Below are 25,793 nucleotides of genomic sequence, written 5' to 3'. Positions count from 1 at the left end.
AGAGTGGTGAGAGAGCTGTTTCCTGGGGCAGCGGTGTACAGAGCGAGAGGGCAAGAGGAAAGGGTGCCAGGAGCCCCTGAGAGAATCTAGAGCCTCATCTTTGCTGCCAGGCCTCACCTGAAGTCCCCCCGCTCTGAGAACTGACCAGCTGTTTTGGTCTAAATATGTCCCTACACCAGGACGCAGCTGGCATGAACCCCACTGGGGATCCGTTTCCTGTCCAGAGCTGCTCCCCAGGTTGGGGTCTTGCAACCTGCGTTGTGGCCAATGTGCCCACTCTCACCAGCCGGAAGCCATGGAATGGGATTCCCCCGGGTGCCACCCCTGAAGTGCTGCCTGTGACATTCCCTACACTGCAGTTTGGTTTGGAGGTATGGGTGGAGGTAAGAGGGAGAATTACGAACAGGGCACAGACGTGGTAGGCAAGGGCAAGGGGGCCAGTCAATGTCCTCACTGCAAATTGCGATGTCACCTCGTGGCCACATCTGGGTTCCCTCCAGCCACTAGATCGTCCTAGGATCAGAGTGGAGGGCCCCCGGGCCAGGGAAAACATCCAAACCTTCTAGAAAATGAAGCCTGCCATCTGAGGAAGCCACCCAAAGAAAGAGGCAACAGCTGGTCAGTTTTACCCATTTTTATTTTTCGTAAAACAAGCTACAGATAGTGTCCCTCCCGCCTCACAAAGGAACCCACAAGCACAGCCTACACACAGGTGAGAAAGAAGAAGCCTGGGGGAGAGTCTGGTTTCTACAGGAGGCACCTTCTCTGTTGGCATGCTCCCTCCAGGTCAGAGAGGGGGCCGGGTCTGCTGGAAGGCCCATGCGCTCCGGCACGCCTAGTCTTCTGGGCCAGGCCAATGGGCGAGGGCTCCCTTTCCAACCTCCCTTGTTGGGATGGGGCCTCCAGTCATCCCCAAGACAAACTCTAAGACTTTCACCAGGACAGCCAGAACCTTCAGATCTTGTCCCCAAAAGGCCATGTTCCCCCCTGAGGGGTCCTCCCCCAGCCAGGTCTTGGTGGGGGATGAGGGGGAGGGCTGGCAAGCTTATGGCACCAAGGCTTTCCAAACCAAGGTGGGATACACAGTCTGCAAGGTGGGTGCACTTATGGGAATACTAGGCTGGGATACAAGGTGAGGCCAGATTCCCAAGAGCAATCCAATGAGGGCACCAGTCTTGGGGTACCCGCCCTCCCTCGCTGCTGCCACAGATGCTCATGGGAAGAGGCGCTAAGTGTCACTTGCTCTCTGTCTGAATGGGCAGGGTCACCTGGGCAGAGGAAGCTGTGCATCTGCCCCGAAGGCTGGGTAGCCCCCAGTGGAACCCCGGCAACAAGTCTGGGGGAGAGCTAGGCCTGCACTTCCCCCAGCTGGAATTGGCCTCACGCCTGGAAGCCCTTAAAAGCATTTGAGGGAACAGAAAGAACTTCAGTGTTGGGTTAAAAAAGAAAACCATTCAGCTACCAACAAGGTGACGGACCCAACTCCTCCCTCAGATTTGTGCTGACCACTGGGGATGGTAGGATGGAGGAAGGGGGCCTGGCAAGTGGAGATAAAAACCCAGCGGCCTTGGGAGAGCTAGGTGGGTCTCAGAGGCCTGTCTATGGGTCCGCAGGTGAGAAGCCTCCCTGTGGGCACTGCACACACCAATGACACTTTCTGTCCTCTTCTGTCCCCTGCTTTAAATATTAAACACCTAAATAAAAGGCCCCACTGTGTGCCTTTTTCCTGTTTACCTGCCCTCTCATGTTTTTCACAGAGTAGGTGCTAAATGTGGGTGAAAGTATTTCCACTGACCTAAGGCAAACACTCTGAGGATACCTGCACAGTGGTCACCAGAATACTGGTCTACCTATGGATCCTGGGCCACGTGGGGCCTGGATAACAAGGAGACCTGCTGTCTGAGCTGACTGTCACCTACCTCCAGCGGCAGGTCCCACCTTTCTCCCAACCCAACCTCCCTTGAGAAGGCCAGCCACGATGTGGGTCGCCAACCTGGACAGCTATGGCGTGGGGTGCTCCCCCTCTCCCACTGGAAAGGACTGAAGGGGGTCTGCCGTATAGTCCCAGGGCTCCCATCCACACGCACACAGGGGGTCGTTTCCACACTGAATGCAGGTGGGCTGGGGATGGAATCCTGGCTTCTAGAAAACTGGGTCATGTGTCCAGAGCTCCCATAACCCAGAGCAGGGAGAGAGAGCGAATAAACAAACAGAAATGCCAACACCTGTACAAAAGAACTATACAATTTACATATATATTTATATACAGTATATAAATCTCTTTCTTCTCAGTCCCGGAACCCCCCCTCCCAACCTAAAAGTTGTCAGTAGCAGATCCAAAAACTTACAATAAGAGAGAGAATAAACAGTCTTTCTTCCCTTTCCTTTTCCACTGTGGTATTAGATATTGGTGTTTACAAATGAAACCAGAAAGAGGACACACAAATAAGAGTTATTAAAAGTGCAAACACGGTGGACACCACGCATGTTACATGGGATGTGGCTGGGCCGTGGCAGCGTTGAAGGTTAGGTGTCTGATGAGCTGTCCTGCCTCCCTGGTCTCTCCACCTTCCCTTTGGTTTTCTGCTCCTTAGACGAGGCGTCCTACTGAGAAGGGGAGGTATAAGCAAGAAGAAATTAGAGTTGGGTTTATGAGAAATCCAACCACATTGATCCATTTCCCTGAAAGAGCAGCCTTTTCCACCTGCTGCTACGTACAGGGCTAGGCAGGACGCAGGCAGCCTGGACTTGCAGATAAGCCCGTGTTTTATCAGCCCACCCTTTGCCATCAGGAGGCATCACCATGGCAATGGGAACATGTTTGGCATTCCAGAGAACTAGGCTTCGCCCAGGAAGCACCCTGGGCTTGTGCACTCCACACAAACCATACTTCTCCCAGATGTCAGCCTTTCCACCTGGGGCTGGCAGAAGTGGCAGGTGCTTGTTTACAGGTGGGGATGGTGGGATCCTCACAGCACTAACCAATCTTTCTCTTGTATCCTCAGCAAATAAAATAAAATAAAACAAAATAAAATAAAAACTTAAATGGGAGGCTAGGCTACTCAGCCAATCCCTCCACTTCTGCTACAGCATCAAAGCTGCATGAGGGGCCCATAGAGCAGAGCCCAGAAAGAAGGCAACTTACTGAACGGGTTTGTGCCTGCTCGTTTTCCCTGGGGGAAGCTGCCAAGACTACCACCTGCAACAAATAGGAACATATGACACTCAAGTGGCCTTGATCCTAAGAACTGGAAGAGCTTCTTCTAGACCTGGGCCCCTGTCCCTTCTAACCCCCGGAATAAAGAGCAGACCTGGGAAAGAGCCAGAGGTGGCACGGTTGTGCTCCCTGTTCTGTGGGTGTCGGGGGGCCCAGTTCTGCCCGAGTGAACCCATTGCCACCCAACAGGTTAAAGAAAGTCTCTTTTCCATCAGGCTAGGCCCCCACTGGGCTGCCTCTTGGAATCCCCTCTGCTATGAGCTTAGAAGAGTTTGGGTGCTGGTGGACATCTGCATGACCTTTTCGGGTCCTGGTTCTCCAAGTCATGGAATGTCAGTGGGGGACGGAATCTTTGCGATCATCTGGTCTAGCCCATTTACTTGACAACTCTGGAAACCGAGGCTCAGAGTCATTGAGGGACCTAACCAGGGTCCAAGGTGTGTTCTGCTAACACCCATTCTGCCCCAGAGGGAGGCTTCTGCGGGGCCCAGGTCTCCTACAGGAGCGGGGAGCTGGGAGGCCAGCAAAGCAAGAACTGGGTGAGCTCCTGTGACCCCTGGGGCCCATGTGACTCCGTGCACACCCATCACCCCCTGGGTCGTTTGTAGACAGGAGTTAAGACCGCAGGCATGCTGCTCCTGATCTGCCTCTCCCACAGGATTGCCATGAGGATCGGCTGAATTTATGCAGGTGGAGAAAGGGCTTTGCGGAGCATGAAGTGTGGAACCCACGCCTACCCATGGGTCATGTGAACCCACAGCTCCGTGTGCCCCCAGTTAGGCTAACCTTCCTGAAGAGCTGAGAAGGAAAGAGAGAACACGGGTGGCCTGGGGCGTGGGGTAGATGTGGGTACATCTAATTTTACAGACAAGAAAACAAACTTGGAAAGACAGGCAAGTGGGAAGTGGCAGAGCTGTCCTTCATCTGCTCTGGTGGCAGCTGCGTCCCACAGCGCTGAGCAGAGACCTACGCGTGTAAAGAGGAGCCTTCCGCAGCCTGGCCCACCACAGCGAGACTCAGGACGAACACACACGGCCAGCAATTACCAGCCCTTCCTCATGAAGGCTCACTGCGCTGACCCCTCCACCTCTGTCGTGGAATGTACTTCTCGTAGCAAGTGTATGTGACACTTTTGTAAAATAATCAAACCATCCCCGTGTTAGGGTGAGGAAGTGAGGCTTGGAGACAGCACAGCTCTTACGTGGGGAAGCAAACTTGGGCCTGGCTCTCTGCTGTCAGAACCCTGCCATAACCGCCACAAAGGCAGCAGGGAAACGGGCCTGACCCCAGCGCAGGCAGTGCCCTTGGACAATTCAAGGGGGAGGGTGTCATTTTTTTCAAAAATGGAAAAACCAGTCTCCACCCTGCCTACCTCAGGATAATGACAATAGTCCTGATAAAGGACCAGTTAAGAAAGAGGCCCAGCTCTCAGAATGTCTGGCCTTTTAATGCTACAGAAAATTCAGCTCCCAGTGAGGTGTCTGGTTGCTCAGAATGCCTGTGTTCAGGAGTTGTCTCCAAAAATTCAGTCCTGCAGACCCGAAGCTGTCCTCACCCTCAACACAGCATCCTCCCCGCACCCCCCCTGTCTCCCCATCTGGCATGCTAGCCCCTCTCAGCCCACCAGAGGGCACCACATGACACCAGATGACCAAGGCATGGGCTCCATTGCCTACAACCATCTACCCAGGTGGCCTTGTGCGGCCCCCCCAGAGCAGAGGGACTGAGGGAAGCTGCTTCTGGCCCCTGGGTGTGTCCCTCTATTACTACTAATTTGCTTCTGTACATTCACCACAAACCATGTACTAGGCTAAGTTTTTCACATGCACCATCTTGTTAAATCTTCACACCAAATCTGAGGTAGGTATCACCATTTCCATTTTGTACATGAGAAAACTGAGGCTCAGAGAGTTTAGATAACTTGCCAAAGATTGCAGAGGCAAAGCTGGAGGCCTCTTTCAGGGCCTGTGCATCAGCTGGGATCGGCAGACACCTGGTGCCCAGCAAGGCTTCGGTGCAAGGTAGGAAGGTTCCCTGAGCTCCGTGGATCAGAGGTCACCACACTCTGCCTCCCTAGGCCTGTGTGCTGGGGGGACCAGAACCACCAGCACGGGCAGGGGACTGAGGGCAGAGACACTGCAGACCTCTGGGATTCCACCCCCTCTCAGCTCTGAAGTGCTCCTGGGTAGGCCTGGGGTCTATACTAACACTGGGTGGTCTCTCCCCAGTATTGCCCTCAGCCTGTGCTCTGTGAAGTGAGCACAGATTCCAGTGTGTTGACACGTGATGTCGCCACAAGGGACAACCCCTCCCCCATTCATTCACTCATCAGACAAGGTTCTAATGGATTGCTGCTAGGTGCCGGGCACTGGGCTGGAGGTTAGGAATTAATAAGGCGCAGCCTGTGGCTTCTAGGGGGAAACGGAAAAGTCAAGTGCAACGCAGTGTGATAAGTGCTACTGAAAGAGCATAATCTTAAGAAGGAGAGTAATATTGAAATTCTATTGAGTTTTCCCGGTGTCTCAGGCATTACGATAAATGCCGCCACTCACTGTCTCACTAAGTCGGCACAACGGCCCCATGAGGCAGAGGCTATGGTTATTCCCATTTTACAGATGAAGAAACTGAAGCCCACAATGGCTGAGTGGTTTGTTATGGTGAAGGGGCTAGTCTGTGGCAGAGGCAGGGTCTGATCCATGACATTGCACTGTGTCTTGGGGTCTTGGGGACTCAAGAGTACCATGGGGACACAAAGTGGCATCCTCATCAGATGGGAGTGCCCAGAGTGATGAGGTCACTCACCTCAGAACCAGAGCTGAAACCCAGAGATGGAGGGGGCAGGTCCTGAGCCTGAGTAGCTATGGTAACCCAGCCACTGTTCATACTGTCCCCTGGGCTTACCCTGTCCACTGAGGGGTAGAACTAGAAAAAACCCGTAGGTCTCCTCCTAGGTAATCCAGCTTTTCCAAAGCTTCCATTTCAAATAAGTCAGCATTACCCAAACCAGTATCTTCAGCCCAGACGCTTCACCTGCTCTACAGACCCACTCATCCTTGGAGTGCACCCCACTTGACATGTCCCAGCCACACTTGTTGTGTTCCCCTCCCCCCACCCCCATGCCCGCTCTGCTCTCCCTCCATGCTGCCCACCTCAGTGAAGGGACCCCCCATCCCACTGTGCAAACAGCCTCCAGCCTCAGATCCACTCAGTCACCAGGTCCTGCCTCTCTCAAGACCACCCACTTCTCTTCATGCCCACTGTGTTCTTCCCAGCCTCCTGTTGGGCACCACGCCCTTGTGCATCTCCGTTCTGTTTCCTGCACTGCAGCCAGAATAACTGTTTTAAGCAAAACTGATCTCTAGATCCTCAGACTGAGCCCCTTCAGCAGCTTCCCACTAACCTTATAAGGTCAAAACTCACCTTGCTTCCTGCCACCTGCCCTCCCCTGCCATCCTCAATGCACCTCAGTCGCACTCACGCCTTTCAGTTCCTCTCAGACTGTCTCCTCACCTCGGCGTTTTCACTTCCCGTCTCCCTCACCTGACGGGTCTGCTTCATCAGTGCCTACTCATTCCTCAGGTACTGGTTAGACTAGGGTTGCCAAACTTACCTATAAGGACTCGAGAGCAAATAATTTAGGCTTTGTGGGCCATGTATTATCTCTGTTGTTTCTTGATCTTTTTAAAAAATTACATCCCTTTAAAAATACAAGAGTCATTCTTGCTCATAGACCACACGAAAACAGGTCATGGACTAGACCGGGCTCATGGCCAGGGATTGCTGACCCCTGGTCTACACATCAGTCCCTTCAAGAAGTTTTCCAAGGGCACCTATCCCTATGCTGATACAGGTGCCCTGACATATGTCCCTACAGTACTCTAGTACTTGTTTGCCTCTGACAGAGAACTAGATGTTGGCCAGAATCCATTCTCTCCTCCTCCTCTTGGGGTCCCAGCCTTCCTGACTGTTGGGTGTGGTCCAGTGACTGAGTTCCAGACGGTGAAATATGAGAGGTAATGTGCGTCACTTCCAGGCTGGCCCATGAACCACCTCCACCATCCCCCTCCATGCACCACTCCATGATTTACTGCAGGCTGACTGGGGATGCAGATGGCCCCCATGGTGACCTTGGAAGCCACATGATAAAGATGGCAAAGTCATCCTTTGCCTGGATCTCAGAGCGGCGGTACGACAGCGATCGCCACTCCTTCTTTTCCCTACCCACCGCGCACACACCCACACACACATGCACCAGGACCTGGAATCATGCTGAGCTCTCCCGTGGGCAAGGCAAACAAATTTCCACTGTGTTGAGCCATTACGTGCGTCGGTCTTTATCTGGCCTATGCTAACACACTCTCATGGCACTTACCATTATGCATGTAAACACTTTAACATGTTTCCTCAGTAGATTGAGGAAGGATAGGCACCTTGTCCATCAATTCCTCCAGCATACAGGTGTCTAGCATGAAGCATAACATACTCCCAGGAAATAGCTGAACAAATTAGTACATGAGATCCCAACCACTGGGGAGCCCTTGGTCCCTCTGCCTGGTGGGACAAGTCCTGGAAGGCCAGGAGCACCGGGGCGAGCACTCACCTTCTTTGCTCACACCCAGGCAGCCCTTCAGCTCAGGCAGTGAGATGACCTTGTCCTTGTTCAGGTCACAGTAGTCGGTGAACCGCCGGGCACATTTCTTGGGTTTGGCTTTCTTCTTCACGTAGCGCTTAAAGGGCTTCATCTCCCGCTTGTTAATGTCATTGCTGCTATTGCTGTCCAGCTGGCTGAAGTACCAGTGCACCACTCGCTCCTCCAGGGTGTGGCTGGGGTCCGGCTCTGAGAACCTGGGCCATAGGCAGACATCCCCACCCAGAGAACACAGCTCAGGATGTTGCAGGAACCCTTAGCTCCGCCAGACTCTCTCCCCTGGGTCGGGTGCCAGGGCCCTTGTGGTGGGCAGCCAGGTAGAAACAGCTCCTCTGGCCAAAGGCCTGCCATACCTGCTCAGCATGGCAAAATCAAGCTACCCTCTTCAACCTGAGTCTCAAGCCTCAGGTTCAGCAGGTGACTCTTATTACATGACTTCCTCACCTTCCACCATGGTCAGGAATGTCCTTGCATAAGATGGGCCTTCAAGACATATTGGCTGAATTCAACTCACCTTAGAAAACCAGACTGGATCTAAATTGTCCTGCTCCTGGCCTAGTGGTCCCTGCCAGACAAGCTGTTCTTCACACATGAATATGTACATACACATGAATGGGATTGTGGGAAAGGGTGCTTTGAGTGTGCACCACAGCCTGGAACTAGGACAGGGCCTGGGGAGGCGGGAGGTGGTGGTGGTGGGGCTTCCAAAGTGAGAGATGTAGCCCCTGGCCTCAAGCTGCTCATGGTCTCAGTGACACAGAGCCAAAAACGTGAAACCAGGCAGGAGCAACTCAGTGTGAAGTTCTCACGGTCCATCACTGTTGGGTACCAAGTACAGTCGGAACTGAGAGAAGAAGGCGGTTAAAGAGGACACATGGACAGAGGTTCTAAAATTGGCAAGTCCCAGACCTGCTAGAGGCATGTCTCTCCACAGAGAAGCTTCAAGTCAGGAGGGCTGACCCAGGACACCACATGATTATTAGAACTCCTGGGGGATTCTTCTGGAAAGCACTGGACTAGAGGAGCCAAGAAAGCTCCCTGGGTCTGGATGCACCATGAGGACCATGACTAACAGTCCACATATGTGTGGTGACCATACAGTGGCAATGTCTACACGTGTACCTGTACACACGGCTTACCCATCATTTTGTTCAGTTATGCCTTGTCGTTTCCCCAAAAGGATTCAGAGTGCTAGCTGGTACTTAAAACTTTTAAAGACAGTGATGGGATTATTACAGAGGGGAGACCGAGGTCTCTGACCAGAAGGACAAAGGCACAGGAGTCCCATGACTCCTGCCCCCAGGAGTTGGCACTGAGTGAAAGTGATTCAGGCCCTGGTGTTCACATTCCCGGGCAGCTTTCCTTTGCTAGAGGGCGTGAGACTGAGCTTGGGAGTTCCATATATCCAAACACTTAGTCTACCAGGCGCGGGGACAGAAAACATCTCTGCCATGTGTCAGAAGGACAGAGGGACTCCCTGCCCCAAAGAGGTCCTAGCTCAGCAGTTCAGGGCCTGTCAGCACATGCCGTAGCAGTACCCAGCAAGAAAAATACTCAAGACAGTCGCCAGTGCCTTGGGGTTCTTCTCTGGCGTTTGCCGAGCTTTCCAGAAGGGAAGGAACCATCCCTCCCCCTCCCCTATGAACAAGCCAGCAAACTCCCTCCTCTTCCTGCCCCCAAGTGACCTCAACATTTAGGGGAAAAGAAGTTTCACTATAAAAAACAAACAAACAAAAAACCCTGCTAAGTGCCTAGTCCTCATTAAGTGGATTGCAGTCTTGGGCAGGCCCACCCTGGGCACGCTGGACTGGTTCCAACAGTGTTTGTGCAACTACCAGCAGGACCTCATTGTGCTGGGTTTAATGCAGGGAGGACCTGGGGGCAGGTGGGGAGATGGGCCGCCCTGGGCTCAATGGCAATCGCGTCATCTATCACGCACCCAGGCTCGAGAGATCTTTGTAACAAGCATGGAGTTATGCAATGCAGAGCTCAGATTTTTGTCTCTGCCAGAACACGGTAACTTGAGAGATTCTTAGAAACTCTGGGGAAGGCCCTCCTGCCCACCTCATCCACACTCCCCTGGGAAAATCTTATTTTACCTGCCCCTGCAGGGTATACCAGGTAGGCAGCAGAAGATTCTCTATCAGGATGCTCATAGTGCAGGAGGGAGAGTGGCCAGCTCCCTCTGCCTGCTTCTGCCTTTTCCTACACTTGAGGGAGGAGCCCAGCTGTGGGGGAGCCCCAGGAGAGGCATTCCAGTTATTCCCACCAGAGCCTCTCTAAGGCAGCTGGTGTTGAGGGGTTGGGGGAGGCCCTTCTGGCCAGGGGACCATGCACATCCCAGGCAAAGGCAGCTAACCTTTAGGCTCAGCATAGCGTAATGTCTACCTAGAGGCTGGAATAATAAAGCCTCAGTCGCCGAGATGGGAAGGAATGAGGTCATTCCGCCCTGCCAGGAGAGGCTTGCTGCCTCCAACATGTGTTCCTGGGGCTCCCGCCTGCCTAGCTCTCAGCACCTCCACTGACGGGGCTCCCTGCACACACCTCTGGGGCAGTTTGCAGCAAAAAGTGTCTCTTCTCCTTGCTTTGCAACCCCTAACAGTTTCTTCCCATGCCGAGAGTTACTGTCATTTGGCCCCTGTTCCCTGTCCCCTCCTTTTCTTCTGACTCCCTTCCTGCCCTAGCTCCCTTGTCCAGAGAACCATGTTCCTGCCCTGCTCACTCCCAGCAGAACCTCCAGCCCAAAGCTGCCGTGACTTACACCTGCTGGCTTCCCCTTGCTTGCCTCCTGATCCAGCCCCGGGTGGCTTCAAGAACACTTGCCCAGAAAAGGTCCTCTGAGGTCCCTCCAAGAAACATCTCTTTTCCTCGATAACACTGACACAACCCACAGCCTGCCCTGTGGAGCCTGGGGGTCCTACCTCTTTCCTCCTGCCTCCCCGGCTAGTGTAGGACTCTCAACTCTGAACTTCTTTGACTTCCAGAAACTCACATTCCCCTTTCAAATCAGAATCCAGCTCTACATGTGAAGCCTGCGGTCCTAAGGTCCGACTTTGGAACCCAACACTTTGTCCCAGTCAAGCTCCAAATGCATTTAAAGCAAGCATTTCTTACCTTTGGGAGATCATGACCCTTCTGAGAACCTAAATAAGCTATAGCCCCTCTTGCTAGAAAAATGCGCACACACGCACAGAACTCTGCAGATGTTAGGGGTTTAACGGACACCCTAAACCTCATCCAAGGTCATAGACTCCACTGCAGAACCCTTAATTTAGTGGGAAAGAGACTCTCACCATGACCTGGAAGAATGTTTAAGCATGAACCTTCCAGAAGAAGACAGTAGCACAGAAGGATTTGGAGGTACTTTCTGTATTTCCAATAACACATAATAGAAGGCATCTGGTTTAAAACTGTGTAAATCAGGTTTTGGTCTTCATAACAGCCTTAAGTCCCAGGCCTACCAAGCTTCACGCAAGATCTAGTTCAGACTGAGATCTATTGAGAATCCTGGATGAACTAAACCAGCAGTGGGCGCGTGTGAAAGAAGACACCTCTGTTAACTAAGAAGCTAAGGTTTTCCCAGGGGAGTGTGGATGAGGTGGGGCAGGAGGGCTCCCCCAGAGTTTCCAAGAATCTCAAGCAGTCTTGACTGGAGCCCTTTCCGTCATAGTTAGACTCCCCACATTGACCCCAACCTCAGAGCTATACTCTATTGATATCTCCACCTCTTATAGTTTTCTAGAAGGATCTTTTAAAAACTTTGCCAATTTGCACCCCGCCCCCCTAGCTCTAGGCTTATGCTGGCATGAAACTGAGAGCGTCTCTCTCACAGGTGCACATGTAGTAGCCACTGGAAATCAGGACTGCTGGGATTCAAAGCTGGCTAGGCAAGGGCTGGGGGCCCGGCATTAGAGGGTGCAGTGGTTCCTTAAGTCCACTTAACATTGATTTGCTGCTCCATGCTATGGTCTTCCTACAGGTAAAGTTCCACTTCTACTAAAAGGGCTCACTGGGCATGTAGAGAATCCACGTGTCCTTGGACATGGTGGGAAAGACCCAGTGAAATGCCCTGCCTCTGGGCTGTTTAGGTGGCTCCCCTGTTGACTCCTGCCTCCAGGGATAAGGAAACCCACTAGAGCAAGGGACCCCTGGGCCGGCCTCTATGAGTCTTCTTTGAAATTGAGAGGTGGCAGGTGCCACCCTTCTGCAGCGTTTTCAGTTTTGCTTCTGTGGCCTGAGCCCTGCCAGGCCTTGGCCGCGATGCACAGCTGGAGAGCCAGCCCCATTTACCACAAGAAAACTTGCTTTGGCCAAGATCTGGGCCCAGTTCTGCTGTCCCAAGCAGTTTTACAGAAGGTGAGGTGGGCCGGCCTGGAGGCAGTAGCCAAACCAAGCAGACCAACTGAGCTGCATCTGGAGTCGGGGCCAGCCCTGCCAGCTGTGCAGGGGAAAGGGGCTGGGAAATGCCAAGTCAGCCACATTCCAGCCTCTTCCTTGCAAAGCCATCAACAAGTAACTGCACTGGGGAGGAAGGAGGAAGCTAGAGTCAAGCCAGTCCCTCCTTGGGGGGCCATGTGAAGGGCCAAGAGGTTCACATGACCCATCCCACCTCCCATCACAGTTGCCTTTCTCCAGGAGAGTGTTTTGCTCAAGCAGATTCCTCCAGCTCGGATCTCAGAACTCTTTCTTTGGAAGTGATAGATGTTAATGGGGTGCCAGGAGAGGATGGATCTAGGGGAGAGCTCTGTCTCGTGGAGCCCTTGTGGGAAGGACCAAGAAGGCAATACAACATGCTTTCATTGTGAACAGCAGCTATGAAATGATAGCAGGCCATGCCCCCAACCCCATGCACCAGCCACAGATGTTTCCACGGACACCTCATTCTTCTTTGTCTGTTTTTAGATTTGGCTGGCACTGCTTTCCCCCCTAAATTAGGCTAGCAGGCCAGAAAAGGAAGTAGACATCTCCCTCTCTTCCACTCCCTGCCTCTGAAAAGTCTTCAGATCCTATTGATTTCATTACTAAAGCTTCAGTACATCTTCCCTTCCCCTCTAGCTTTAGTCCGCCCTTCCTCACCTTTCACTCTGAAAATTGCTGTAGCCTTCCTGCCCTGATTGGTTCCCCTCCTGATCATCAAATCACTTGGCCTCCCGCTACCCTCTTTGGCATGAATCACAAGGCCCAGCACCATCTGGGCTCTGCCCAGCTCTCTAGCCTCATCTCCGGCCTGTCCACAGCCTGCCTCCCAAACGTAAACCATGCTTCTTGTAATTCCTTTCACAGGCCCTACCTTGTTCCTATCTCACTACCCCCGGGGCCCCTCTCTGGGATGCACTTACCCTTGGTCCATCAAGGTTGGGGCGTTTTCCCACTTGCAAGTGAACAGGTAGCTCAAATGTCACCTCCTGTGTAAAGCCTTCTCTCCCATGCCCTCTCTCCTCCAAGTGTCTGCAGCACTTTATCTGCCTCTATTATTATAATGACTTTATAGTGCCATCACATGATTAGCTATTCCTTTCTCCAGGAGCTCCTCCAGACCAGGAAGTATGCCCTTGTCCCTGAATGTCCCCAGAACCCAGCACATAGCTTATATGAGGGGAGGGTAGAGATGTAAGAGTTTGTGCAAGACTAAAATCTCCATGCCTAACAGGCGGTAGGCTGGGAGGGAAGACACTGTTCTCTGCACTGCTCAGATATCCTTCCCGGCCCTTCTTCCCACCACCCCTGAGTGGGACTTTGCCACTGGTCTTGGCTGATGTCCAGCTTTAACTGCCAGACCGTGAGAGGATGCAGGAGGGACCGGATGGGGTCTCCTTGATGCTCTCATGTGTGCCAAGATAAAGAGGCCTTGTCAAGACACACATCTCTGTATCAGACAGTGATCCGCCCACCTATCCACCCATCCTTCTAGCTATTTATTCATTTAACAAATATCTATTAAGCATCTACCACAAGCCAGGCACTATTCTGAATTCTGGGAATAGAGCAGGGAAGAAGGCAGAGAATGCTCTTCTCACAGAACTGAAATTGTCATCGGGCAGGGTGACACACACAATAAACAAACAAAACAGCAAAATATCAGATAGCGGTAAGCATCAGGCTGAGACTTTAAAAGAGGGGTTGTGAAGGAGGGTGGCCAGTCAGCTCCTTTAGATTGGGCAGCAGTGCCTGAGAAGGCGACATTTAAATGATGATGGAGAGATCCTGGCACTCCTTTGTCACCAGGGTCCTACAGCTCCAGGATGAAGGGGTTGGACATGGAGGCCCTGGGGCAGCCAAGAGCTCGGCCTTGAGGAAGGGCAGAGGGCCAGCAGCTGTGATATAAGGATGGGAAGGGGAGGGGGCTGAGAGGAGCCCAGCAGAACCACCTTGCAGGGCAAGTTCAGGTCAAGGTAGGGCTTCCACTGAATATAATGGAAGATCTGGGAGGGTGGGTAACCCTGGCCAGTCACCTCCCTGTACAACTGCCTCTTTCTCTGCCTTCTTACCCTGACCCCTTCCTGATTTCTAAAGAATTTCTTGGTTCCTTTTGTTTGTCTTTTGATTACAAGTCCAGCCTCGAGGTAACACAATTACCCAATGTAGGTCAAACCTTTCATTGTCATCAAAACCAAACACAGTCAAGCTACATATATGATAACATTTAAAAACATGTTAGGAAAGCATATTTCTAAAAACTTCTCCCAACTCTACATGACACCTAAAAGAAAGGGAATTTTTGAAAGCAAAGTATCCCTTCCCTATTAAAAGCATTTATAAAATTCTTAGTTTTCTTTAAAAATCCCTTTAGCCCATGATTGGAGGGTAGGACATCAGTCCTGACTGCCTTTGGCAGCAGGGTCCACGTACAGTCTCGGCCCCTGCCGGCCCCTCACCTGCTGGCCCAGCACATGGTCTCAGGGTCAGGGCTCCTGAGGAAACTACTGGGACGAAGCTTGAAGTCTTGTCTCCTTAGCACTGAAGTCCAAGTGCCAAGCGGCTCACCGAGTGGTTGACCAGAGCCAGCAGCCCCTCAGGGTTTGGGGGGAGTACCCAGATGTGGAAGTTTTAAGCCCATGCCCCTTCCTTTTATCCCTCTCTTCTAATAAACATCAATATCTCACACCCATTCTTGCATGAAATTACAGGTATTGTTCGTATTCCAAGCATAAATAGCATGGAGGTATATAATACTGAATATGCCTTTTCAAGAATCACCCCCCTCCTGTTTTCTTGGAGATCCAGACACAGCTCTCTTTGTCTGAGACACCCCTGAGCACCCTGGGCTACCCCCGTGGGCCAGCCTGTCAGACCCTGTCCCATCTTCCCAGGCTTTGTGCTGTGCTCGGCTCGGGGAGGCCTGGCCCCATCCACAGGCTGAGAAAAATCAGAGCCAGGGCCAGAAGCCAGCCTCAGAGCTCACAGGTCCATGGGGTACCAAGAGCAAGCACCCCAGATGAGCAGTTTCCAAGACTAGAACCCACAAGACATCCACTGGGTTTGATGTGACGTAAAATTGGGTTTTCGGGACGGTTGCCTTTGTGGTCCTCCAGATGCAGAATGCTGACAGCTGTGCCTGCATCCTCATTCCCCAGCCCCGACACCCACCTGTGGCTCTGTTGATCCTCACTGATGTCGCTGTGCCTGGGCCCTTCTCTGGGCCTGCAGGCCTGGGCCTGTCATCGTGGTGGCACTCCTTGCCTTGTTGATGACAGCTCTGCCTCTGGGCAGATGTGGGGGGACTAGCTCCCCTTCTCGGTGAGCCACAGAAGCTCAGAGGCAGGCTGCCCATCCCTGCCAAGCACATGGTACTTCCTCTGCTGCACTGCCGTAGACTCCCAAGTGCGGCCCCCACCCCCTACCCCTCTTCTGTGTCCCCCCTTCTGGCTTCATAATGGGAACCTGCCTCTTCTGCCTCATTTACTACCACTCTCCTCCTCCTCTCCCCTCTCACCCCACCCACCCCACTCGGCCACACTGAACACAGACATTCACTTTCTTGGAGTTACAGTGCACCTTCCTTTGCCCTGGAACGGCTTTCCTTCTTTTACTGGCTAAGTCCTACCTTCAAAACTCAGCTCATCTATCACCTCCTCGAGGAAGCCTTCTCGGACTCCTCCAGACTGAGTTAGCAAGGCCTTCTCTGTTCTGTTCTAGCACTGAGCACACAACCCGTCAGTACCTGTCTAGAGCCTAGTGTCTCCGCTAGGCTGCGCTCTTTCAAGGCAGGGATATGCTTCAGTCCTTAGCCCAGTGCTTGGCATGCCCTGCATGGTCAATAGGTGCTGAGCAAACAGGTGGGTGTGGTCTGCTCCAACCGACTGACTTAATGGGCCCAGGTTAGTGAGTGCCACAGATGCTGGTCACCAGGGAGCACGTGTATTGCGGCTTCACATCAGGACTACCTCAGCTAGCACATCAGCTCCCCAACTAAGTTGTTTTTTGGCTGTGGGCGTGTCCAGTCCCACTGCCCAGAGCCCCTTGGAATTCTCAGGAAGCCAGAAAGGTACATGTCTCCTTCCTCCTCAGAAGAGAACTTCCAGGTGCTCTGTACTCCCCCCACTGCCCTCCCTGTTTCCATCATATGCCCATCCCCCTTCCTGCCATTGAGAAATATCACTCCAACGTATCCACCTCTGAGACCAAAGTGCTGGAAGTTTCTAGACATCCCTGGACTGGCCTGTAATCTGGTAACTACAGGCTACAGACAAGCAACAAAGAAGAGGGAGGAGAGAGAAGCAAGGGGATTCTTGGTGGAAGGTGGGACAAAGTGGTCTCAGGAGAAGGACTGAGTTCCCCAACCCTTCCCCCTGGCCCCCATCTTCACAGCATCTGAAAAGTCAGGGGCCCCACATTCCCCCCTGGGCCCCAGTCCTGCTCACATTCTCACCTCCCACCTCCAGTGGGCGCTGCTGAGTTAATGGCCTGCACCATGTCTGTGGTGAGGGCATCCAGTAGGCTGGTGATAAATTCCATTTTCTTCCCTTCCGGACAGCCTAGAAGATAAGGTGAGATTTGAAGGCTGATGCCAGGTAGGTAATAAAGTAAACAGTTTCCTCAGTGACCACCATTTCCTTAACCTATCCAGGTCCTTCTTTTCCAGCCAATCCACTTTGGAAATCATCTACTGCTCAGATGACTCATAAACCTCCATAGTTCCTCTACCTGCATCCCACAAAGCACTCGCAGACCAGAGGGATAATAATACTTTCAATTTTCTTTCATTCCACAAATTTTTGCTGGGTGTCAACTTAGGCACTATGATAAATGTTAGGGATATAACACAGGTTGTAGAGTCCTTATCCTTGTGAACGTCACAATCTACTGAGGAACTCAAGCTAGTTCTGGTATAGTATAACCCAGAAGTCTCTGCAGGGAAGGACCAGGTGCTGAAGGGGCACAAGGGACAGAGAGAACCTCCTTTGGTCAAGGTTGATTCAAGTAGACCTACCAGTTTATCTATCCAAGAACCTCCTCCTTTTTTTCACTTCTCATTCAAGTTAAATAATAATGATCAGATCTCCCTTACAAATGCTCTCAAATCCTTTGTCCTTCTTTTCCTCCACTGTACTATTCCAGCAAGACCCAAAGCACGATGAGCCCTCTCACTGACATGCCCTTGCCAGGCTGACACCCATGTAGCTCAGTATTGCTGGTGTCCACACCGTCACACAACTGGATAGATGGCTGTGCCAGTCCTCAGTGGGCCCCAACACTCCCTGCACAGTCCTCCTCGGCAGGGACTGTTTCACTCTCTTCTCTCTGCAAATCCTACAGCGCCGCCCTCTTGGAGTAGCACAGACTGATGTACTCTCCTTGCCCTTCTCGCAGCACCTTGCTCCTTCCCTCCAGTTCCTTTCACCACTATTCACATATGTTTGCATTCCTTTGTGTGTATAGTCTCTGTATCCTCTGCTACGTAAGCCTCATGTCAGTTTGATCACGAGATGATACTCAGTGCCTGGCACACAGTAGAATCCCGATTCACACTCACCAAGGAGATGGCTAGAAGGAGGTACTCTGGCCTCCAGACTCCACTCTTGTAACAGGGTGATTTCTTCACACCTGACTTGGAAACCCAATGACTTTCAGGATCCTCTGTTTTGGTTCACACTTTGGAGTCCTGATGTGGAATTGGAAGGTGGGCGCAGCTCCCACAAGCACTGGTCTGAGTCTGTGCTGATTAACACTAGTGTTTCAAGCCACCAATATTTGCTAATCTCATTAGTAGGGAACACTATAAATAAGGGTAAGCACAGCACAGAAGCCACTTGGAGGTTCGTGGCCCCCTGCCTGTGTGTCTTATGTCAGCCCGGTGACATTCCTGGGCCACCAGGGATCATTGCAAAAGCACTGGGAAGGGCAGGCGACAGATACAGGAGACAGATACTGCCCACACCCCCAGGACATCCCCTTCCCATAAGCTATCTCCTTTGTGCAGTCCCGGGTAAAAGGGTTCACAGCACCCAGAACGTTGTCCCAATCACCATAGGAGAGAGAAAGAATCGTAGAATTGCAATGACTCTGTTTTAAAGATAAGAAGCTAAGGGCAAGGAGGAAACATGTGCTCAAGGGCACAGGACTCATTAGGGATAAATCCCAGGTTGGATGCAGAGCCCACAGCTCCTGGCTCCATGCTCCTGTGAGATCCCATCCAGATTCCTGCTCCATCTCACAGATGGAGAAACATACCCTCAGGAGGGCAACTCAGATGATGAAGACAGGGAGAAACAGCATGCTGAGGAGGGAAAGGAACAGCATACCTGAGGAGGGGCAGGAAGAGCATGCTGAGGAGGGGCCGGAACAGAAAAGGTGAGGTGCCAGCAGGGGACAGCATCATCACCTACCTGGCAGCTCCCTGTCCTTGAAAGGGTCCTCTACCTCTGCACTCCTGGCCCTGGCGTCACTCTCACAACTGGGCATCACGTAGCTGGGAAGAGAGAGCGAGACAGTGGGTGAGGAGGGGACTTCGGCCACTACTGCCAGAAATGACCTGCGTTGTCATGAAGCCTAGAGCTCCCAGGGCTGACAGTTCAGTGCCTCCTGCACTGTCCAGCAGCTACAAGGCAACCACAGCATCAATGTTCCTACTGAGACCTGCTTAGGCATGCCCTTTCTTTACTATTTTTTTAAAAATCCTCACTCAAGGACATTTTTTCATTGCTTTTAGAGAATAAGGAAGGGAAAGAGAAAAGCATTCATTGGCTGCCTTTTCATATGCATCCCCGCCGGAGACCAAACCCACAACTTAGGAATGTGCCCTGACTGGGAATCAAACCCATGACCTTTCAGTACAGGGGATGATGACATTCCAACCAACTGAGCCACACTGGCCAGGGCCACCCATGTCCTTTCAACCACTGAAGCATAGTGATGTGACCTTATGTCTGCACACAGGGGTGTGGCTGCGGAACAGGCAAGGTGATAACCTTCTCATCAGTGATCTGAGGCTCAGAGAGGTTACCTACTGTTTCAAGGTTGCCCAGCATCCAGGCCCCAGATCTTTCTATCAGAACCTTATCTGCCCATGAATGGAAACACTGTTCTCCTTATGCCTTGACTCCCACCATCCAGGACAGTGGAGCTGGGAGGTGCCAGGGGCCAGCCCAACAGGAAGCTGGTTCTCTTGCCTCAGGATACACCTGAGCAGCAGGACTGGCTTGGGGGGCTTACCGTGTGGAGGTTCCAGGCAGCGGGCGGCCCGTGTCCACTAGCACGCACCAGCAGTAGCCTGTGGACTGGTGGCACTGCACTGGCTTATACAGCCCCCCGGGGGCACACTCTGGGATGACAATGCCCTCTCGTGGGTTCTGCCGGGCCTCTTCCAGGGCACTCTGCCTCTCCTGGTCACATGAGTGGACTTTCTCTGCAAAGGAAGACACAGCCTGTGACTACCGCTCCTGTGACATCATTGCTGCCTTCCGTGCAAAGGCCCAGCCTGGTCCCGAGGAACTGACGGCTTGGTTGTGTCTCCCACACTGGCCCGTGGGAGGTGCTGTGGCCCTGTCCACTGCCAGGGCTCAGCCACATTCACACCCAGTAGGTTCTAGCCCAGGGTGGCAGGGCTGCTCCCCAGGATGGGACAGGTATGGGTGGTGCTGGGGTGTAGGGTATGGGGGGGGGCGTTCTGTTCTCAGAGTGGTTCATGCTGATGCACTGTCTGCTGGCTCTGGAAGAGGTGGGTGCCAGAGCCTGACCCGTGGGGGCTCCCTGTGTGTGGACACTCCCCCAAGTCCAGGCACAGCAGGGCACAGCCACGGGCTGTGAGCCTCGGGGGAGCCACGCTCAGTGGCCCAGAAGAGCAGGCACAAGGCCTGGCCCCACTCCTTCACAGCCCCCAACAAGGCCAGCCAAGTAAGCTGAATGGACTTGATCCTATTACACAACACTGCTTCCAGCCAATGGGAGAGAGAAACAGGCCCATGGGAAGGTGTCTGTGTTCAGGGGCCTCAGGAGACATGTAAACGTGTCTGGAGGGCCACACGTGGCTTCTGTGGAGCCACACCCAGGCTGATGCAGCGTGTGGTGCCCTGTGCCAGGCAGGGCCAGATCAGGGGACCTCAGACCCCCACGCAGCCACTCACCTGAAAATCCTACCCAGTCAACCTCTCTGACTTCCCTTTCTTGTTTTTGTTTGTTTGTTTGTTATTGTGGTTACACTGTGCTTTGTCTTGTAATTATTAAAAATAAATAGCATTGGGTTTCTTTTCTTGTTATAAAAAATTTTTTTTAAATCCATAATCCCAGCAATTAAATGCTACCTTCCCTACATCTTCCTTAGGCCCATACACACGCAAGTGCATATGCACAAAGCTACTTGTGTGTTCACGATAAAGGGGAAAACGTCATAACCTTGTACAACTACTTCTTAAACTACTTATTTATTTGTTTGTTTACCTTGTTACTTTTTTTTCATGAACATTATTCCAGAACTTTCCTCTTGAAAAAGATGGCAGGAATACAGTCTTGAACATGCTGTGAAATTCTTACAGCGTGCTAGGGCCAGCAATTTGGGATTAGCAGACTGGAGACTCATGCTACTCACTGACCAATAGAACAAATTGTCAAAATAACAGAAACTCGGCTCTAAAGAAGCCGATTCCTTTGAAATAATGGCTCTGTTAATGATCCGCATGTGAACAGCATGGATGTTGAAACTGTGGTCGTGCACAGAGATGCGAAGTGGCTCAACCTTGCTTTAGAGAGATTTCAGATGATAGGGAAATGATTGTCTCACTCGAGGAAAACTGCTGGGAAGGGATGCTCACCACAGGCAGAGGGGAGTATTTCCTTAGGGGCATAAGAATATTTGAGGGTTGGGAGGCAGGTATGCATAGCACATTCACTATCAAAACATAACTTTGAATTGCAAAGTGAAAAACATACTGTTGTTTTCCTAGTGCAAACACAGCAGAGCTAAACAGAATCTCCTCGGCAAGAGGAATTGGAGTTTTTAACAGTTGATAGGCATTATTCGACTAGGGATTCTGAACTCAATTGTTGCTAACACACAGACCAGCTTCTAGAGACAGCTCGGGAAAGACGTAAACCGATGGGTGAAACCTGGCTTAAAGACCCAGAGCTTTCACCAGAGTCCCTGGCTGGGATGGAGCCCTGGCACCTTCCAAGGGATCACAGAGAAGTTTTTCAACAACCCCCCAAACGCAGTATGGAAACCTTATTTTCCTACTTTGTATTTCTGTCACAGAAAAGGCAACAGAGGAGCAAAACCAAAAGAAAACGACTTTTGACTGGCACCACGTTTGTGTAACAACCTCTGACAGAGGTTTTAAATTGAGATCTTCCCGGCCAACATTCTAAAGCCATAAACCAGACAGGAAAGCCAGACGCAAAGAGGTGGGGCAGGAGCTTCCCCAGGGGCAGAGTGAAGAATGAACCTGACTTCACACCACTGGGGATCCTGAAACCATGGAAATGTGGAGAGGAGCCATCTAAGAAGAGGTGGGAGTCATGGTCTGGGGGCTGTCAACATAGTTCTGGAAGTCCCTGAGGCTGTTCTGAAATGCTTACAGCCAACTCCCATGGAGGCTGCACCAAGTTCAATGGAGACTAAAAACCATACAAATGAGAAAGCTCGGTAATTTGGGGAAATGGGGGCTAGCATGGAATTAGAGAGAAGGTCAAATGCAGGTTTACCTACCCTTTTATTTGTTTGTTTGCTTGCTTGCTTATTACTTTATGACAGTTCCTACAAGTCCAGGTGGCCCTCTAAGAGAGAGACAGGAAAGGTTTATAATAATAGCACTAACAATTCGTGAAGAGTACACAGAGAATTTGTCTTCCAACAGAGAGAAAAAATGTCCCTTAGGGTCATCTTTAAACTGATAATAGTCAAAGCAAATATTCACTGAGTAGCATGTGCCAGGTGATAGACCAAGGGCTTTACTTGCCTCGTCTCTTCATCTGTGCAAGGTGGACACTATGATTATGCCCGTTTTGTGGACAAGGAAGAGGAGCACTGGAGAGAACCATGAATTTCCCAAGTTCACTCAGCTGGGAAAAGGAGGGCTGGGGTTCCAGTCCAGGGCTCTTGTCTTGCTAACTTCTAGACAGTCCTGCCTCTAAATCATTTGCTCTTGGGGAAAAATATATTTATTTTTATAGTGTGACATTTTTTCCAGGTCAGTCACTCTGCAATCACAAATTGCTGCATTCGAAACCAAGGGTGTCAAAACACATACTTGTTCATTCTACACAGTACGCCTTCTTCTGAAACAATTTTTCTCAGTGTAAGCACACTATAAATCTTCTGAATATTTTTCCCTCTGTGCCTCGGCACTGAAAAACTTAAAGCCAAGTTTGTACCTCCCCTGCCAATCCAGAAGAGTAAAATGAATAATAATAGCTAACATCTCTCTGGGTGTTTACTGTGAGCCAAGCTTGGTGCTAGTACCTCACTTGTAGTAACTCATTGTAAATTCGCCACAAGCCTCTAAGACAGATATTAGCATCATCCTCACTGAGCACAGGAGGACCCAGAACACAGACTGGCTGTGTGATTTTCTCAGGGTCATACAACTAGGAAGTGGTAGAGCTGGGATTCCAGTCTAGGCTACGCTCCTTACCTCTGTACTATTGTCTCTAACCACCATAGACAGGCTACTTCGATTTCTACTGTAATCTGTTGTATATTTTTTTTACTTGGGTGTGGCAGAACATTACAAAATGGTCCCAGTGAATGGCACCTCCCTGTATCCATGCCTTGTGTAGACCCTTCCATGTTTGTTGACTCTGATTTGCTTTGCTCAGTGGACTGGGCAGAGGTGGTAGTATGTGACCTTCAGCCCTGAGCTTCAAGAGGCCTTAAAGCTGCCACTTTGACTTCCTTGGGAGCCATCTTGAGACCACCACCTAAGGAAGCCAGTCTAACCCATTGGAGGATGAAAAGTCACACACAAGAGAACCGAAGGGTCACCCCACAGCCAGTACCAGCTACCAGGTATATGAATGAGGTCATCCTGAACATTCCAGCCCAGATGGCCCTCCAGATGAATGACTCCAGGGGTGAGTTCAGGTAGAACCAGTCAAGGAACGACCTAGTCAACCCACAGAAACATTAAAAAGAATACATTATTTTTCTTTAAGCTATTAAGTATTGTAGTATTTTGTTAAATAGCAATAGATAACTGAAACACCTAGACTTGCTCAACTTTTTAATCAATTTATCCTATACATTTGTAGCCCTTTTAGACCCTTCAGCCAATCAATTGATCAATCGACTGTTCCTGCAGGGCTTCTCCAGAAGTCATGCAAATACCAACCACTGTGTAGTAAAGGATGAATGGAAGAATTCGGAAAGATCATCAGAGCAAAGATGTGTCATTAGAGACCAAGGCTAAGATCATCCACACCCTCGTATTCCCACTAACTAGGCACAGATGAGAAAGTTGGACAGAAAATAAGGCTGATGGGGGAAAAAGTGGATTAATTAGATATATGCTTAGCTCTATGGATACACTGGACCACCAGAAAGATGAACAGGTGGGTCCTAGAGCAAATTAAGCCTGAGACATCCCTGGAGGAAAAATGGCAAAACTGAAGCTGTCCTACTTCAGGCACATCATGAAATGGCAGGGTTTTTTTGGAAAAGACAATAATACTGGGGAAAATAGAAGGCAGCAGGAAAAGAGGAAGACCAAAATGAGATACTGACTCCAAAGAAGAACCCCTAGGCAGGAGTCTACAGGAACTGAGCAGGGCGGTGAGGACAGGACATCACTCATCCATAAGGTCACCAGCAGTCAGAGCTGACTCAATGGCACATAACACAAACACACACACACACATACATGGGCATAAGCTCATTCTGTATTTGAGAACCCAGAAGCTAGTCCCATCCTTGAAGTCATTTTAACCCCCTACCTTTCTGAGTCCCCCCCCCCTAAAGAATCCTACAATTTCCAACTGTCAGTTTTTCTAGATACCAAGAAGTCACCTTTCAGAAGGCAAGGCGAAGAATCTATTTCAAAGGTCTCTTCTTGACCCTTGGGTCAGAGAGGAAGCTTCCCAGAAGTGAACATTTACCATTCTAAAATATTTGATCTCTGCTTAGGAGAGTTCAGGGAAGAATGACAAGATTAGCAGGTCTGACCTGATAACTAAGAGAATGGACCAGGACTATCTGCAAACAGTTGAAAGACGTAAACAGCAGGGGAGAGAGAACAATCAGGGCTGTCTACAGGCATGGGAATAGCTGACCACACATTCCTACACACTCACGCACACCCAGACCTCTGACCCTATCCCGGAGAGTGCAAAGAAGAAAGGAGAGCCAGGTCACTCCCACCTGGGAAGGGGTAGTTTAAGTCTCACTCATAAACCTCTGATGGCCTAAAGGAAGAAACACAACAGAGAAGTGTCCTGTGGGAGAAATGGGAACACGGTCCGGCCATTGCCACCAGAAAACACATCGCCCTCTGTACCTGCAATTACACGGAGCATGAGAGCAAAGCAGGACAGAAGTGGGGCAGGACTGGATGTTAGGGTTCTCTAGAGAAACAAAACTAATAAAAGATATGTACCTATTTATCACATACATGCAATGAGAGAGAGCAATTGGTTGGTTGGTTGGTTGATTGGACGATTGATTGATTTTAAGGAATTGGCTCAAATCTGAAATCTGTAGGGCAGTCTAGCAGGCTGGAAACTCAGGCAGGATGTCTATGTGACAGTCTGGAGACAGAAGTCCTTCTTCTTCAGGAAGTCTCAGTTTTTGCTTTTGAACTGATTGGGTGAGGCCCACCCACATTACAGAGGGTCATCTGCTTTACTCAAAGTCAACTGATTTTAAATGCTAATCATATCTAAAAAAATACCTTCACAACCACTTCTGGAGTAGTGTTTGACCAAACCAAGTGCTGAAGCTTAGCCAAGCTGACACATACAATTAACTGACACAAGGTCCATAGGAAAACTGAGAGCAAGAAAAGAAGTCATATCTGATAGAGAACCATATATAGAAGGACCGAGAAGAATCACGAGCCGCCCATAGAAACATGTATTGAGAAGATGCCTTGATGAGCAATGCAGTCTTTCCAGATGGGAGGGTGCTCCTGAGTCTTGGACCTATTACAGGATCCTGAGAAACGCAGAGATCAGGGCTCCCAGGAAGGAAGTCAGGGGCCTTTGGGGACCCAGCTCTCACATAGGCTAGTACTGGGTATGTGCTGGTACCATGTTGGTCTCTGGAGAGATCAGAAAATTTTTGTAAAACATAGCAAGAAGACAGAACTGGTCATGTGATCTCAACCTACTTTCATTCCAGCCTCCCGCCATCCCTAAGGGCCCCAGTCCAGAGTGAAGTCTCCATGCACTGAGACTAAGGCTGTCCCCTCATGTCCACCTTACCCTTGGTACTGTGACTTGTCTAGACTGGAAGCTCCTGAGAGCAGGACTCTGTTGCAGCCTTCCTGGCCTTTCACCACACCC

The 25,793-nt window shown here is 50.9% G+C and overlaps 1 protein-coding gene across 5 annotated transcripts in view; it reads right to left on the bottom strand.

The window, feature by feature from the left end:
• Positions 1 to 1,562: 1,562 nt before the first annotated feature.
• The window catches only part of SMOC1 (SPARC related modular calcium binding 1), a 135,518-nt gene continuing 111,287 nt past the window's right edge, over positions 1,563 to 25,793 (bottom strand). For 2 of the 5 annotated variants that reach the window (XM_090271056.1, XM_090271058.1), the window contains exons 8-13: positions 19,518 to 19,710; positions 18,692 to 18,774; positions 16,735 to 16,840; positions 7,818 to 8,062; positions 3,146 to 3,199; positions 1,563 to 2,607 (exon numbers count right to left, since the gene is read on the bottom strand). In XM_090271056.1, coding sequence (XP_090127182.1) covers positions 2,591 to 2,607; positions 3,146 to 3,199; positions 7,818 to 8,062; positions 16,735 to 16,840; positions 18,692 to 18,774; positions 19,518 to 19,710 — 698 coding nt within the window. In that variant the 3' untranslated portion in view covers positions 1,563 to 2,590. The remainder of the gene's footprint in view (positions 2,608 to 3,145; positions 3,200 to 7,817; positions 8,063 to 16,734; positions 16,841 to 18,691; positions 18,775 to 19,517; positions 19,711 to 25,793) is intronic. The other 3 variants (XM_090271057.1, XM_090271059.1, XM_090271060.1) reach the window with 3 other exon arrangements.

This window comes from Furipterus horrens, unplaced genomic scaffold, assembly GCF_987537825.1.
Source record: "Furipterus horrens unplaced genomic scaffold, mFurHor1.1.pri manual_scaffold_3, whole genome shotgun sequence".
Taxonomy (NCBI): Eukaryota; Metazoa; Chordata; class Mammalia; order Chiroptera; family Furipteridae; genus Furipterus; species Furipterus horrens.
Note: the sequence above shows the minus strand (reverse complement) of the source record. Positions and strands in the feature narration are given on the sequence as shown.